We start from the raw sequence: 16,982 nt of genomic DNA, 5'->3' as shown, positions 1-16,982 counted from the left end.
GACAAGCTTTTTTAAAGTATACTAGCAATGCCCTTTTTTAAGGAATTACTAATATTCCTATATAGCCATTCAATTAAGTGCACAGCTTGTATTAAGAGTGGGGACGATAATAGTCCAAGGCGTCAGGATTGAACATGCGACTCTATATCGCTAGGCAGTCCGTAAACAATTGCGCTATTCATGCTCAAAGCAATGTGTTGCAAATCGAGTATATGGTGATTCGAATTAAAAATGTTCACTTGTATGTAAAACTTATATTGCTAAAATTTTATATTGAGATATACCGTATACGTCGAATCAAAACTCGTAACAGCCTGTGACTGCCCCACTGCTGGGCAAAAGGCCTCCTCTCCATTTTTGAGGAGAAGGCTTGGAGCTTATTCCACCACGCTGCTCCAGTGCGGGTTGGTGGAATACACATGTGGCAGAATACCAGTGAAATTACACATGCAGGTTTCCTCACGATGTTTTCCTTCACCGTAAAGCACGAGATGAATTATAATCACAAATTAAGCATGACCATCGACTAAGATTCAAGCGTTCTTACCACTGGGCCATCTCGGCTTATTTAAGCAAAACTTGTATTGTGATAATAATATATGCATTCAGTATTATAATTATAATTTGTAATTTAGATATATCACAATAAAACTTATTAATTTATAACGAACAGAAAAATATCCAACATTTTTTGTAATAATCTATTGTCATTGTATTGTGATGTCTTGTAGAAGATGTTTATAGCGAAACTTCCAGTGGTTTCAACCTTTAATCTCATTGATATTAAGTCGCACAAAAGTGTCACACTGCCAAGGAACAGATTAAAGACTATCGATTCAGGGTTAAATAGATTAAACCTTTAATTAAATATTAACCAAGGAAAAATTCCTTGGTGAAATAAAATTATTAAAGTATAAGCATTTAGGAGCAATTGTTCTACCTGATGGTAAGTGGTCACCATCTCGCACAGCCAGTAATATAATATCTTAGAGCCAGAGAATGAGAGATATTATATCCATATGTGTAACATATTATCTCCTCCTCAAAAAGGGAGAGGAAGCCTTAGCCCAGCAGTGGGACATTCACAGACTACTGGTACTGGTTTAAGACAGAGTTGTTAAAAATAATCCTTTACACATTATGATGCTAGGATTAATCCAAATTCTCCTAATACCTAAGATAACTGAGTTCAATTACACAACTGACCGATCAGTCTGAAACACAGGGATACTTCCTAGATTACTTGGTGATATAATTGGAGGTAACCCTTAGGTGGTACCCACTTAGATGAGCAGATACTATGTCCTATTTCCGTTGTCTTTTGCTTCGAGTTGGTATTTTTTGCATGTCATCTAGAATTTTATGAACAGAATCTAGAATTTTAAGAAGCAAACGTACATACTATTTTTTGTAAAAAATAAAAAATAGGCGAAAAAAAATTTAATTAAATACCTTCAAACCATGAGGTGTAATTTATTTCCTAAATATTAATATTGCTTTTTTTCCTCACACTATGGAGAGTAACCAGTAACCAGTAACAGCCTGTTAATGTCCCACTGCTGGGCTAAGGCCTCCTCTCCCTTTTTGGGGAGAAGGTTGAGGTTTTTTTGGTTGTTTTATACTATGGAGAGTGCATACATTTATTTTATTCTTTAAAATATAATAAAATTTTCGCTTCGTCATCAAGCGCTTAAATAACTTAACCTCGTATACGTAAAGACTGACATATAACTTAGATGTTATTACATCATGTGTTACAACCATGTCATTATAAAATACAAAAAATTCGTGTTGTTATTCTCATCACCCGAAGTAATCAATTACAGTGACAAAGTTTTAACTCTATTATTGACACTAGACACGCGTCGTCGGAACTTTTCGGATATGTTAACATTCGCAACTGCACTGTCTAGGTGGTGTCAGATTTACATAATTATCTTTTCCTATGTTGCGACATTTGGTTCAAGCGTGTCCGCAAAGTATGATACGGCGTTTCATTGCGCATGCGTGCAACTGATGTAGGTGAGTGATTTGCTGATAATTAAAAAAAAAAAGAAATTATTTTTAATATGTTAATCACTAATGATAGGTTATTGACCCTTCATCAAAATCAGATTACAGCTAGTAGCTGATTTGTCTTGAAAGTACTATGATGGCCCAGTGGCTAGGAAACGTGAATATTAAGCGAAGGTTGCGGGTTCAAATTCACTAGCACCACTAAGTTTTCAAGCGTTTAATTTGTAAAGGAAAACATCGTGAGGAAACCTGCATATTGATTTTGATTGATTGTAAATCACTAATTACCTAAATTAGTTTTGTTTGAATAATTAGGTAAAATTTTCAGAGATTATATTTTATATTGCTTGTTACAATAGTGCTATGATATACGGACCCTTTAAGCTATTGTCCTCACTCCTAACACAACGCTTTTGTAATAATATCCTGGGACATTATTCAGGCATGACCATATGATCCCAAACTAAGCAGAGGTCGTATTATGGAAACCAGACGACTGATATACTACATATACTACTTTTCTTTTGTAAATACATACTTATATAGATAATTACACCCAGACTCAGGACAAACAGACATGAACATGCACACAAATGTCTGTCCACATTACCAATACATTTTTGAAGACAAGCCGGTTGGCGTGGTTGGTAGATACTTGCCTTTCACACCGAAGGTCGTGGGTTCGATTCCCACCCAGGACAGACATTTATGTGCATAAGCATATCTGTTTGTCCTGAGTCTGGGTGTAATTATCTATATAGGTATGTATTTACAAAATAAAAAGTAGTATATGTAGTATATCAGTTGTCTGCTTTCCATAGCACAAGGTTTGTACAAGCTTAATTTGGGATCAGATGGCCGTGTGGGATCAATATCCCAGGATATTATTATTATTATTATTAAATACATTACGCATATTTTTAAAGTCGGTTAAAACTACACCTCAATTTATTCAACACATAATAGTGAAGTCACGGAAATTAATACTAACGATTACGGTATTGTTATATAACGACGCGCATCTTGTTCGTGTGCGCTTAGAGATCGAATTGTTACTAGAAATGACTTTTTATTTAAATTGAAGCTATTCTCTTTAATATTCATTGTAAATAATTTTAAATATTCATTTAATTAATTTTTATGTGACTTTCTTATAATTTCATATCGAAGTTATAAATAAAATCACGATTTTCATAAATCTATCCATATTCGAAAGCTTTGTATGAATTTGAACTATAAAAATAAATTTCGTCGTTGAACTTAATTTAATTTTAGAGACAAAAGACAGAATATTGAAATATATATATATATATATATATATATATATATATATACGTGTCGCGGATTCAAATGGTTACCATTTTAATGGCCGCCATTCTCGTCCAATATGTTGATTTTATTAAATCAGTCAGTGCGCTCGTAAAGAGACCGAGAGACCAAGGGGGTCGCTCGACAAAATGATCATATATTTTATATTTTTATCAGTCAGCTACATAATAAAATAGGCAACCGTCTTTAATTTTCATACTTGACGCCTGACAACCGACCAACCTACATGACATACATCACGTTGTGTGTGGTGTTGCTATTCTAATAAGTGACGTCGTATACCCGCTTAAATTTATTATCTCTGACATATATTTATTTATAAATCTAGACACATCTAGATAGTCTAGATCATTGCTATTTTTTAAAATATAGCGAGCAACGAGGTCAAGTTTAACAAAGTTTGTTTGGGTTTAGTTGAAATTGCAAGTTGAATTACTAATAAAGACCGCGTATGTGTTTTCTCTTTTATTGCCAAGTTACATCTGCGTTGAATGAAAGCTGAATTCAATGATGTAACATTCAATAGAGCAGTTTCAAGTGTAGTATTTGTTTCATAGGATATAGAAATAAAACATTTTGATTTACTTGTGTTTTTTTTTTTTAAATAATTGACCAAGAAAACATTACAGGCATATTTACAAGATTTGAGTCGAGGTGGCTTAGTAGTTAGATCTCGTGTTAACCGAAGGCAGTGGGTTCAAATCGGAATGCTACTGAAATTTGTTGTGTAGCTATTAGAATTCATCTCGTGCTCGACTGTGATACAGTATACTCCAAGCCGTCTCCTCAAAATATGACCCGGAATTAGTTCAGCAATTGGATATATGGTGTTACTCTACGTAACTCTTTTTACTATCATTACAAAATATCTGATATTATAAATAACCTGCATTTAGATTATTACCTTAATATTACAGAAAAATAACTTTGTTCTAAATTTGAATTCTATTTATATTTAAGTTTAAAATTATCATCATAGTTCGATTAGATTTAAATACAACGGCCAACAATATAACCAATTCAAACTGCCATATAAATATTACCTATGATTTTCGCGAACTTGCGTTGTTGTTGTATTTTATCCACTGGCCCGTTTCATGTAAAGTGTATATAGTTGTGTCATAGATATCTAGCTTTCTAGTTAGTATTAAGTGAAGTCTTGTATCATATCTCAGTGACCGGTTACAGGTATACGTATATTTATTGGATTAAAAAAACGTCATTTCCGGCACGCGCCCGACTATCGAAAACTTCCGTGTTCGCTTTCTCAATAGCTTTTAAACTGTTACGGCTTTATTTGTAAGTTTTCTGGGGGTGATTGGTTAAGCAATGCCGTGTCTTCTTCTAGCGAATGTCAGAACAACGATGTTAGAAAGAGAGAAATTATCGTTATGGTCTTAATGAATTGATATTTTTTATTATATCTTGCTACACAAAACAATAAATTATTCTTATAATTCTGTCAAAATGTAAAACAAGTCGACAAGATTCAGTGTTTTATAAAATGATTGTAACGAAAACAAATTTCTAATATTATATTTAACTTAATACAAAAAATACTAATGACTTGTAAAAAAAATTAATTAAATTTACATCATGGATACATGCGGAACATCTAGGATATGGCAGTTTTTGAGATCATTAGGGATAGGGCGTCAGCGGGAAACGTTTTCTGCCAATTTCAATCTCGATGATCTTAATAAACACTTTATTTCCTCTTCCTCTCTAAACAATCAGTACAAATCCATCACACTCAACTATCTCCATTCATTGCCAATCCCTAGCTATCCTCCTTTCCAATTCAGTCCTGTTACCATGGGAGAATTAAAAAAAAAACATCCTATGCATCAAATCTGATGCAATCGGTTGTGACGGAATTAGTCGAAAACTTATACTTCTTGCCCTTAACAGTATTTTGCCTACTTTATGCCATATATTTAACTATTCTTTATTACATGGTGCCTTCCCTTCTGTATGGCGTAAAGCTCTCGTGATTCCTATTCCCAAAGTTTCCAATCCTTTGCTTCTTTCTCATTTTAGACCTATTTCTGTTCTTCCATTTCTTTCAAAGGTATTAGAGCGTGTTGTTCACTCTCAACTAAACCAATTCCTCACTATTAATAAAATCCTGTGCCCTTTTCAATCTGGGTTTAGATTAGGCCATAGTACAGTTACAGCTCTTGTTAAGGTATGTGACGACATTCGCCAGGGTATTGATAACAAATCCGTGACTGTACTAGCTCTCCTTGACTTTTTAAATGCCTTTAATAACATCGACTATGACATATGCTTGGCAATCCTAAGATCGCTAAACATAGATTCTACTGTCATTGAATGGTTCCGCTCTTATCTGTTTAACCGACAGCAATGCATAATGGCTAATAATAAATATTCATCCTATCTAGATATTCCTTCCGGAGTCCCGCAAGGTGGTGTGCTCTCACCTCTTCTCTTTTCTATATTCATTAATACTCTCTCTTCACTTATCTGCTCCTCTTATCATCTATATGCTGATGATCTACAAATTTACGTTACCGCTCCTTTAGACAGTATCGATGAGGCAGCTGCAACCTTGAATCATGATTTGGCAAAGATATCTGAATGGTGTAAATCTTACCGTCTCAAAGTGAACCCGAGCAAGTCGCAAGTGGCTATATTTGGCAGTCATAAGCTTCTGACGAGGGTCCAAGATAAACATCTACCTCCAATCTTATTTGAGGGCCAAATATTACACATGCAAGAGACTGTTAGAAATCTTGGACTACTTCTTGATGCTTCCTTTTCCTGGGTACCTCAAATTGCTGAAATGAGTCGTAAGATTTTCGCTATCATTGGTTTTTTAAGGCGATGGTAAAACCTATTGCCTATCAAGGCAAAGATCAGCTTAGCTAATACGTTCCTCTTACCAATACTGGACTATGCTGATGTCTGCTACATGGATTTAACTCAAGAATACCCTAAATAAATTAGAACGGCTGCAAAATATAGCCATAAGATTTATTTTTGGTCTGAGTATCGGTACTCAGAGACATGATCAAACTTTCGCAGTTCACTTTTTCACAACTTTCTCAGTTAAAGTGGCTGCCAATCAGACTACGAAGAAATCTACACGCCTTATTTCTTCTCTACTCTATTCTTTATATCGATCACTCACCATCCTACCTTAAACGCTTAAAATTTCTTGGTTGCGACAGCGCACACAACCTGCGTTCTTCGGATGATAATAAACTTGTTACCCCCTGCAGCCGGACACAAACCTACAGTAACTCTTTTACTGCAAAAACCATCAAACTTTGGAATGCACTGCCTACAGATATTCGGCAGTCGAATTCATTAAGTATTTTTAAATACCGCTTGAAAAGCTATTATTTGTCCATTTCCAAGTAAGGTACATATGTATGTATGTATGAAATAGTATGTGGTTTATAATTTATCTATATATAATTTTATACTTTATAATTATATATAATATGTATATGCTATATAATTATATTTGTTTGTATGTATATGTGTATGTATGTGTATGTATGTATGTATTATTATTTGTGGTTAGTGGGATGTAGATATGTGTAGCTTATTAAATATTTAGTATCTCCTTTTTATATGTAAATGCACTTACCCGTTCTCTTACAAAATTCTTTCACCAAAGGTTATCTGTTAGAGATCGCTATAAGCGATAAGACCGCCTTTGCGCACCATTTTTTGTTTTCTTTGATTGTTTCCTACTTCTCTCATTTTATGTATATGTTATGCAAAAAGTGTTAAATAAATAAATAAATAAATAAAATTGTGTCAATTACATAAAAAGCTTTGTATAACATAATATAGATCATCTATTTATAAATATAAATACATTAAGTTAATTTCATAATAAAGAAAATGTTTATACATCTTGCTCAGCTTTTTTATATACTTTATTATTTTTTAATTAGTTTGAACAATAGATTATATACTTGGCTATTCAAAATAAGGTGTGGCTATTAATCTGTATTCCATTTACATAATGGTGGTAGAGCTTTGTGCAAGCTCGTCTGGGTTGGTACCACCAACTCATTAGATATTCTACAGGAAAAAAGTAGTACTTGATATTGTTGTGTTCCGGTTTGAAGGGTGAATGAGTCAGTGTAATTACAGGCACAAGGGACATAACATCTTAGTTCCCAAGGTTGGTGACGACGTAAGCGATGGTTAATATTTCATTGGCATTAGTGACCACTTACCATCAGGTGGCCCATATGCTCGTCCACCTACCTATTCTATAAAAAAATACGCAATTTTTAAGATAAAGACAGTAAAATAACCATAAATTAAGTAAAATTGTTTATCTGTGTGTTAAAAGTTAAAACCATTGGTTTTACACCACATACATTTTTTTGCTTTAATTATGTCGTATAGTATAATTTTGAATTTAATATGACGTCATATATAACATATATTCAGTTGCCATAGAATGTATTCATTAGGTACTGTATGCTTCCTAATGGTATAAAAATATTAAAAAACAAAATTAAGGAAAGACTTGCTAGTACAAGGCTTGCGCCCTAAGCTGTTACCTCACGCGTACGTCTGGCTTTAATGTAAATTTTCCGTATGATACCAGTGATACAAATACGTTTGGTAGATGAACAATTGTGCATTTTATACTATTGTATGTATGCAGACTGGATACAGAACAAATATGTATTTTATATACCCTAACGAGTGGATTTATTTGTCCAAATAGTTTTCATTGAGTTATTTTCATCTCGCATTCGTTTTTTGAAATTAATTATTAAATGATATTATTTTCTACATTATTTCACTAAATTCCCGTCACAAACCTCGTTAGATTAATAACATTAAATATTTACTAATAATATTATTCAATCGTTTTATATTAAAATAATAACCAAATTTTTACTTACAGGTTTTCATGAAGCTATTGGGGAGACCATTGCTTTATCGGTCTCATCACCTCGACACCTCCAGACTCTGGGGTTGATCCAGCGTTCTGTGGATGACACAGCCCATGACATCAACTATTTGTTCACCCAGGCTATGGATAAGTTGGCCTTTCTACCATTTGCCTTGGTTATGGACAAATGGCGGTGGGACGTCTTTAGCGGGGAAGTCAGAAAGGAGCAATACAACTGTCAATGGTGGAGGCTCAGGTTAGTAGTTGAGATTAGTATAGCTATCCCTTATTTTCTATTTCTTTTTCATATAGCAATATGTTCCTGACCAAACTTTGAACACTCGGGCTAATCGCAAGGGTCTCATAAAATACAGCTACCGTCGAGCTCGAGATGAATTATAAACACAACTTAAACCCCTGAAAATTCAGTGCTTGCCCGGGCTTAAGCCATTACTCTTGATTTTAGTCATTGGGCCATCTTGGCTATTATGAACGTATTGAAATTGTTACGTCATAATAATAATTTTTTTTTACCAGAATATATAATTTTCTAGTATTCGTTAGGGGATAGGGGCGGGTGCTCAGGGTTCAAGCCAGCTTCATACTGCTACATACTAAATTTTATCAAAATCGGTTTAGTGGTTTAGCCTTGTAAGTATAACATACAGACAGAGTTGCTTTCACGTTTATAACATAAGTAAAGATATATCTTTACTTATATTATAAACTTATATTATAAACTTACTAAGTTTATAATATAAGTAAAGATATATCTTTACTTATATTATAAACTTCTAGAGACTTCCCATTCAATTACGATTTGTTATTATTTCGTTCTTACTAAATAGATAATTGAAATATACATTAAGAAGCTCGCAAGATGAAACGATTATTATGTATTAGATAATGATAATTGCTAATAACGCAATTATAACGTAACACGGTTACATATATACGCTTTGCTGCGCATGGAAGTAATGGTGGGTTGGGTCACGAGCAATCTTTGTTGCTTCATAATTTAAGAATTTCAATGTTTACATCTACATATGTAAACATTGAAATTAATAACAAAAACAAATTTCATCATGAATCAAAAGATATACCTACACAAGAAATAAAAAGCGGTCTTATTTTTAAATCAGCAGTCTTTTAAAACTTGGAGTATAAGATATCAAATAATCTATATAATATTTTAAAGAATAATTGACTGGCTGAAATACCAACATACAGCCCAAACTATTAGGGCTAGCGCCATAAAAATTTGCATACGTTCGTTTTTAAGTTCCTTTTAAATAGTAAGCTAGGAAGTTTTTTTATTTTTATTTAATCCTTAAGATGGTGATAAAGGGCATGAAACTTTAGATGAAATTTCTTAATTTTTAAAGGAAGACCAATGGAAATTCGCAATTCGCAAGCAATTCTGAATGATGACGCGAGTGAAACTGCGGTTAAAACGCTAGTATAATAAAAGCTATTAGTAGTACAAATGTTAAACACTTAAGTAATAATTTACAAGTGTATATTTATATTATATCCACAAAAAATTAAAGCAATGTAAACAACAACAACGCGATATTATTTCACCAAGCTCACTCAGTATGATTTCCTTCGTCGCCGATAACGAATGAATTATAAACAAATATTAATCAAACGAAAAATCTGCGGGGCTTGCCCGGATTTGAACTCGCATTCGGTTAAAATTTATTTTCTAACTTTTAAGGAAGTGTCCTTAGCTGTAAAGCAATTATTAGATAAAGCAAAACAAGACAATGGGAACTAGAAAGAGTAACGGAAAGTAATGTTTTTGACCCTAAGGTATTCAATTGGAAGAGAAAGCCGAGCCAGGGATTTAAATAGTGTAATTTCAAAACACGACTCGAAACCGCTAACTATTCAACTGTCTAGGATTGAAAATTCACACGTTCCGTTGAAAAATAAAACAAAAGACACGTAGATTTAATTATCTATTATATTCAACTAAATCTCCAACAAAATAGTTTTGTCCAAGAATAAAGTTTCCAAAATGATTCCCATACAGATATTTCACTAAATAGAATTAGTCTTGATATTACTACAGTATATGATGATGAACAGTATACGATATTATATGATCTGTGTTACTATTAACATTTTTAATTATAATGTTTTATTTTGATTAAGCTAAAACGTGGATAAAACAGCATTAATAATAAAATAATTAAGTATTTAATTAAGTCAAAAAATTTAAACCTGTAATTTGATTGTGATGGCGTCTGGTAATAACCATGAAAGTGCATTCCTTGAATGACTAAGCATGCAGGTACAATTCAATGACATTAATATAAATTAAATACAAAAAACACTTAAGGCACAGACAATACGTGAAGAGCTGGTTAATTTTCGCCCAGAGGATCGGAATTACGATTCAAATGGGAAATGCTAGCAGCATTTTTGCCACCATTCCACGCGATATAAATATGTTATATCTATTTTATGTTTTCAATTATTTTAAATATGAATACATTTTATAAAATAAAAACGAATATATCATTTAAAAAAAATCTAACTTTTCACATTTTAAGGCTTTTAAGAAAAAACTTAAAAAACGCGAATGGAACGTCATTTAGAATGTTCACTAAGTTTATTTTTTTCGAAATGTGTATGCAATATAAGACGTTCCATGCAATTAATTATAGATCGTGCAAGCATTTGCTCCAGTTTATATTGGAAGAGGTAGCTGCGGTCGGACCCGGCCTTGACTCTTGAAAACGAAGTTGAAAGTTTTATTACTGCGGTACCCGATATAGGCTGCAGCGATTCCTATTTAAAATGACAAATGCCCGCAATTTTGCTATATATTATTAACTATATATATATTATATTTCCCAAATAACCCCGATAACCCCAATTAACCCCAATTTTTTCAACATAAGATATTTTAACGGAAATAAAATTAAACTAAAATTAATAAATACAAATAGTTTTCAATTGTAATGAAGCGTTAAGTATGTTACAGATTTTTTTTTAAATATATTTATATTATTTTATTTAGGGAATTTAAAGTTATTTTTTAAATTTATACAATTACTAAATTATTGACACGTATACCTTACTAAATAAGAACTGAAACTTTATTCAAAGTCCAAATTAATAACCTTTGTTGCTTTTAAAAGCGTTTTATATTATAAGATTGAAGTCATTTGCTATAATCTTTTAAATTGAGTCCGTTCCATTTACTTCTAGTATCTTAGCTCCTGTAATATAAGTAGTTTCTTATATATTACATATTGTTATGTAATTGAGATATATGTGTATGCCTGATTGACAAACTGTTCCGATTTAACGCAATATGGTACATGAAATTACAATTAATATACCATATTTGCGGTTTTACTGCAATTTAATTATTCTTACATAAGACAAGCTGCAATTTACGTTTTATGTAATATTAACAAATATTTCCTATCTTCATCCCTATTTGGACATACAATATTTTTGGAATCATTGAGTCATCAATGTGAATTGGCGTTTTTTTGTAACTATCAGAATCGATATGGCTCAGTGGATAGAATAACAGGCAAGAATGTACTATATTCAAAGTGCTTGATTTATGTTTATATTGAATTACATATTCGTTAATAAAGGAATACATCGTCATATAACCTACATATTTTGGATATAATTCTGCCAAACGCATGGTGGAAGAAGCTACACCATTCGCCTACATTAATTACACTTAAGGGCTGTTATTTTACTGATAGCAGGGTGGGATAAATGTCCCTCTTAATGGTAATTTACCTTTTATAATAGATATTGATATTGTAAAAAGTATAAATAACTCTTTACGTTATTGAGGTTTCCCAACGATAAGATCTAAGATGTTATGTGATTGTAATAACAATTGACTTGACAACAGTTATCAAAGTGTTGGTATTTATCAGTAGAATAATGTCTTTGAGTTATTAAGCCTAAATATTGCAAACCCTTTGTAACCCTTAGTATTTGTATAATCTTCGTATGTTTTACAGAGAGCAGTATGAAGGGATCAAACCGCCAGTGCTTCGTTCTGAACTTGATTTTGATCCCGGTTCGAAGTACCACATTCCCGCCAACATACCCTATATAAGGTAAGTTTATATTTTAGAATTAAAATATTAATATTTTAAAGTTAATTGACAAAATTATACGAGACAGAAAAAAATTTAAGTGAAATCGTTTCAATAAAAGTAACAAAGCAACTAGTGGAACGTTTTATTTTATATTTTTATGACAGAAAGTTAATTTTAAACGTGTGCTTGGAATATGTAACGTATTTGTTATACATATTATGTATATGTAGAGCACATTCACTTCATAAATTGTTCTTCTTTTGTTTCCGAGTCACACGCCAGAAACGCAATTTCGTAACAATTATTATGATCCGTTAAGTCACAGCTTATACTTGTCTGTAATCCGTAACTGTATAAATAACTTGCATGTATAAAACCGTTCTATTTTCACCTTGTAATCAATCTTAGAACAATTATTGATTGCAGAGCATTATTCGTTCTAATTATATTTATTAGTCAATCGCTCGATCGAATATTGATTTCTATCAAGATAAATTGCCAATGTTGTTGATTATAATTCCTGTTTACTATTTCCATCGTTGGTGTGGATTAAAGACGATGTAAACAGGTAACGTATTACGTAATTTTTTATGTAACTTAAGTCAACGAACATGCTGATTTGATCCAACTTTGCAATGAATTAATTACTATTATAATGGTTCCTAATTGTCCGTGAAAAGAAAAGTCCGTGTCCGTGTAAAGAAATAAAGTGAATGATCATAGCATATAAAATAATATTTTAAATGAGACTAAGGAACAATTAGGTTTATAGTCTGTTATTTGTTTTTTTTTTTTTTTTAATCAATCATTACCGTAACCGTAACAGCCTGTGAATGTCCCACTGCTGGGCTAAAGGCCTCCTCTCCTCTTTTTGAGGAGAAGGTTTGGAGCTTATTCCACCACGCTGCTCCAATGCGGGTTGGTGGAATACACATGTGGCAGAATTTCAGTGAAATTAGACACATGCAGGTTTCCTCACGATGTTTTCCTTCACCGTAAAGCACGAGATGAATTATAATCACAAATTAAGCACATGAAAATTCAGTGGTGCTTGCCCGGGTTTGAACCCACGATCATCGGTTAAGATTCACGCGTTCTTACCACTGGGCCATCTCGGCTCAATCAATCATTATTTCGTAGAATGTAAAGTATGAATATAAAGCAATTATGACAAAAAAATAATTTTATGATTAATTAAATTCATCTATAATATTAATAAGATAAATAAAATGTGAATGAAAGTTTTATAAACGTATATTTTAATACTTTCGGTATTATATGTACATATCCAGTCCTGTGTTTAAAATAAAAATACTTAATCGACGTCTAAACACAAATCAACATTAAAAGCTAACAAAAACAAAAGAGATCAGTTCTACTAGTGATGGTACTCGTGACCACCTTCGAAGCCACCATAGTGACCTTCGAAGCCTCCTTCTTGGCTACCACCGCCTCCATGGATCTCATGTTTCTCCTCGTGGAAGATTGGGACCGGGACTTTGACGGTATAAGGCACGTGCTTCTCAACTGGATAAGCTACGTGTTTCTCGATATGGACTGGAACTGGCCTATCGACTAGGACGTTCACGGGGATTGGCACCTTCTTCTCCACGGGGTACGGGATGATCTTCTCTACTGGGTAAGGGTGTGGTACTGGTACCTTCACGGGCACAGGCACTGGCTTGTCAACGTGCACGGGCACTGGGTTGTCAACGTGAACCTTAACTGGGTAAGGTACTTGTTTTTCAACAGGGTAAGGCACTTTCTTCTCAATATGCACGGGGTATGGCTTGTCTACATGAACTGGCACTGGGTTGTCAACGGGTACATGGACAGGGTAGCGTATGATCTTCTCCACTGGGTAGGGTACGTTTACTTTCACTGGAACCTTGACTGGGAATGGCACCTCTTTCTCAACTGGGTACGGATGCGGAACTGGCACTTTCACTGGCACAGGGATATGTTTCTCCACTGGATAGGGGACATTTTCATAGACCTTAACAGGAACAGGTCTGTCGACGTGTACCTTGACGGGTACTGCAACGTGTTTGGTCACAGGGTAAGGCTTGGAAATGTACTCAGGCACTTTGATGTACTCCTTGACGGGGAAGTGCACAGTTTTTACGACAGGGTAGGGTTGAGGTACTGGCACTTTGACTGGTACTGGCACACGTTTTTCCACGGGGTATGGAATGTGTTTTTCTACTGGGTAGGGTACTGGTACTTTCTTGATAACTGTGATGGTTTTTTCATGATGTTCATGTCCATAACCACCATCCGAACTTCCAAAATCTCCGCCAAATCCTCCATGGTCGCCATATCCGCTGCTGTCCCCAAAGCCGTGGTCACCGTAATAGTCCGATAGACCCCTCTTGTCTTGTTTTTTGTTTTCTTCAACTTGTTTTGGTTCAGCCTTTGAATCTTTTTCTGCCTTTTCCTCTGCCGTGGCCAGGCTTATAGCCACGGCCAGGATGAAGGAAGATCTCTGAAAAAATAAAAAAAAAAAAACTTTATCAAAAAGTTATAACAGATACTAGATTCAAATACAGGAAGTATTTGATAAAGAATAATAAATTCCATGTATATATTTAATAAGAAAGTTTGCAAATTATTAAATAACTAAAATTAAATAATGTTCTACGTCGTATTTTTTTTTAATAAATTTATTTAATAATTATAATTAATACATAGCTCGTATGCATATATCAGAATATATTTAAATTTACTAACCAAGAGCCTCATGATCGCTTTGTATGTTGTTCAGCGAAGGCTGTGCAGGAGTGTAGTGTGTGAGACGTAGCCCGAGGTTTTATACTGAGAGTAAGTTCTTTCGTTGATCAATGAGGCAAACACTTTCACTCATACAGCCAGCGTCAATGTGTGAGTTTATATGATGCTATATTTTTTTTTACCGGTGATTTATAGTAAGAAAATTTGGTTTGTTAATAAGATTTCTTAATTTTCTAGAGTCGCGCAGATATTAATGAAATGTTGGGTAAATAATTTATAAATAAATATGATAGTAAATATATTTTCCTAATTGTCCTTCAAATATTTTCGTAATAACAAAAAATAATTTTAATTATACTTTTATTCAAATTTTTAAGTAATACGTAGATTGACTGCGGAAAAATTATAATACAAAACGACATCTGACAGCCATATCAAATTCTCATATTTCTACGATACTTAATACATATAGAAAATAAGAGCATATTTGTTAATCAATAACACAAGAACTAGTACTCTATCAAAATATTTCGTAATTGTCAATAATGTCTTGGAATCAAAATCAGAATATGCCCTATTCAAGCTGTTACAAGCATTTATGAATCATAATTTTGAAAATTTCTATTTAATGCAAAACTACCATTCGGAAAGAAGATACTACCGGGGGGAACTAATAAGGAACTCAGTAGTTACGTTTCCACTAATTAAATAAGATTACCTAAGTTGTCAATTGATTTTTAATCACATTTACATCCTCGAAAATTAGAATTTTTCACAAATTGAACTAAAAAATGATTTTTTAGGAATTTAAAACTTTGACATAGGAAGTAAATATTACAGTACTACACAATAATTTTTATAAATACTAATTAAACCTCAATTATATACTAAATATGATCGAGTAAATAGGTCTATAAATCATAACAGAGTAATAATTTCTATCGAACATTCGACACGTAAGTTGAAGTAGAGCTGGGTAATGAGCCGGCTCAGATCTTCCTACGATATAGCGTAATAACGAAATGGACGAATCCAAGGTGAAATTCCTAACTTTGATTTAACAACGTAACAGACATTTTATTGATATACGTAATATTCACTTTTAAAAACAAAATCAAAATATTTGTTTACTAATTACTATTAATTCTAATTATTTAACAATTTATCGTGGTCAATTTGATATTATTGTTATGATATAACGGTTTTATAAGTTTGTACAAGTCAGTATAACTGAGCACCATCCACTCATCAATTGTTCAACCACCAAACATTACTCTATATAATATTGATTTCAACCAACTTGTATTTAAAACTCATCCCATATTATGTCATGATGTAAAACTTTGTAACTGCACATTTTGTAATAAATAAACTTGTGAGCCAGTGTAACTATAAGCAGAAGGGACAAAAAATCTTAGTTCCCAAGGTTGGTGGCGCGTTGGCGATGTAAGGGGCGGTTATTATCTACAGCGCCTATGTCTATGGGCGGTATGACTACTTACTTTTAGGTGGCGAATTTACCCATCCGCCTAGCTATTTTATAAAAATAATTATATATAATTATTATATTCGGCATCTTTTAGATGCACTGATGTCAGGGTCATATCAATATCGTTCATTCTAATCAAACCGCGTATTAACGCTTTAAACAAAACAAGATATGTATTATCACGTTATATAATATTACTATATATTATTCCTTAACAATTTTCTACTTTTGACTACATATGTACGTAGTGTACAATAAATTAAATAACTACAAGTTATTTACAGAAATGAGAATATTTTCCATTACATTCCGATTTTTTTATCGATCGTAATTCTATTTGAATTGATTTGATATTTAAAAAACTTTTTATAGTAAAGTTTTATATAAGAATGTGACAAAAATAAATATCTCAATAAAATTTATTTCAAATTATTTT

General features: G+C 32.9%; 2 protein-coding genes across 2 annotated transcripts in view; one reads left to right on the top strand and one right to left on the bottom strand.

The window, feature by feature from the left end:
- Positions 1-16,982, top strand: part of LOC126769120 (angiotensin-converting enzyme) — a 174,374-nt gene that overhangs the window by 21,619 nt on the left and 135,773 nt on the right. Inside the window, exons 8-9 of the mRNA XM_050487690.1 lie at positions 8,252-8,495; positions 12,247-12,345. Of these exons, the coding sequence (XP_050343647.1) occupies positions 8,252-8,495; positions 12,247-12,345 (343 nt within the window). The remainder of the gene's footprint in view (positions 1-8,251; positions 8,496-12,246; positions 12,346-16,982) is intronic.
- LOC126769159 (zinc finger protein 512B-like) lies at positions 13,566-15,118 on the bottom strand. Its single transcript, XM_050487779.1, has 2 exons — positions 15,058-15,118; positions 13,566-14,812 (listed from the first exon to the last, which is right to left on the bottom strand). Exons 1-2 carry the CDS (start codon positions 15,067-15,069, stop codon positions 13,706-13,708), a joined length of 1,119 nt encoding a protein of 372 aa, XP_050343736.1. The 5' UTR covers positions 15,070-15,118; the 3' UTR covers positions 13,566-13,705.

Source organism: Nymphalis io, chromosome 6 (assembly GCF_905147045.1).
Source record: "Nymphalis io chromosome 6, ilAglIoxx1.1, whole genome shotgun sequence".
Classification (NCBI taxonomy): domain Eukaryota; kingdom Metazoa; phylum Arthropoda; class Insecta; order Lepidoptera; family Nymphalidae; genus Nymphalis; species Nymphalis io.
This window is presented reverse-complemented; position numbering and strand designations above follow the sequence as displayed.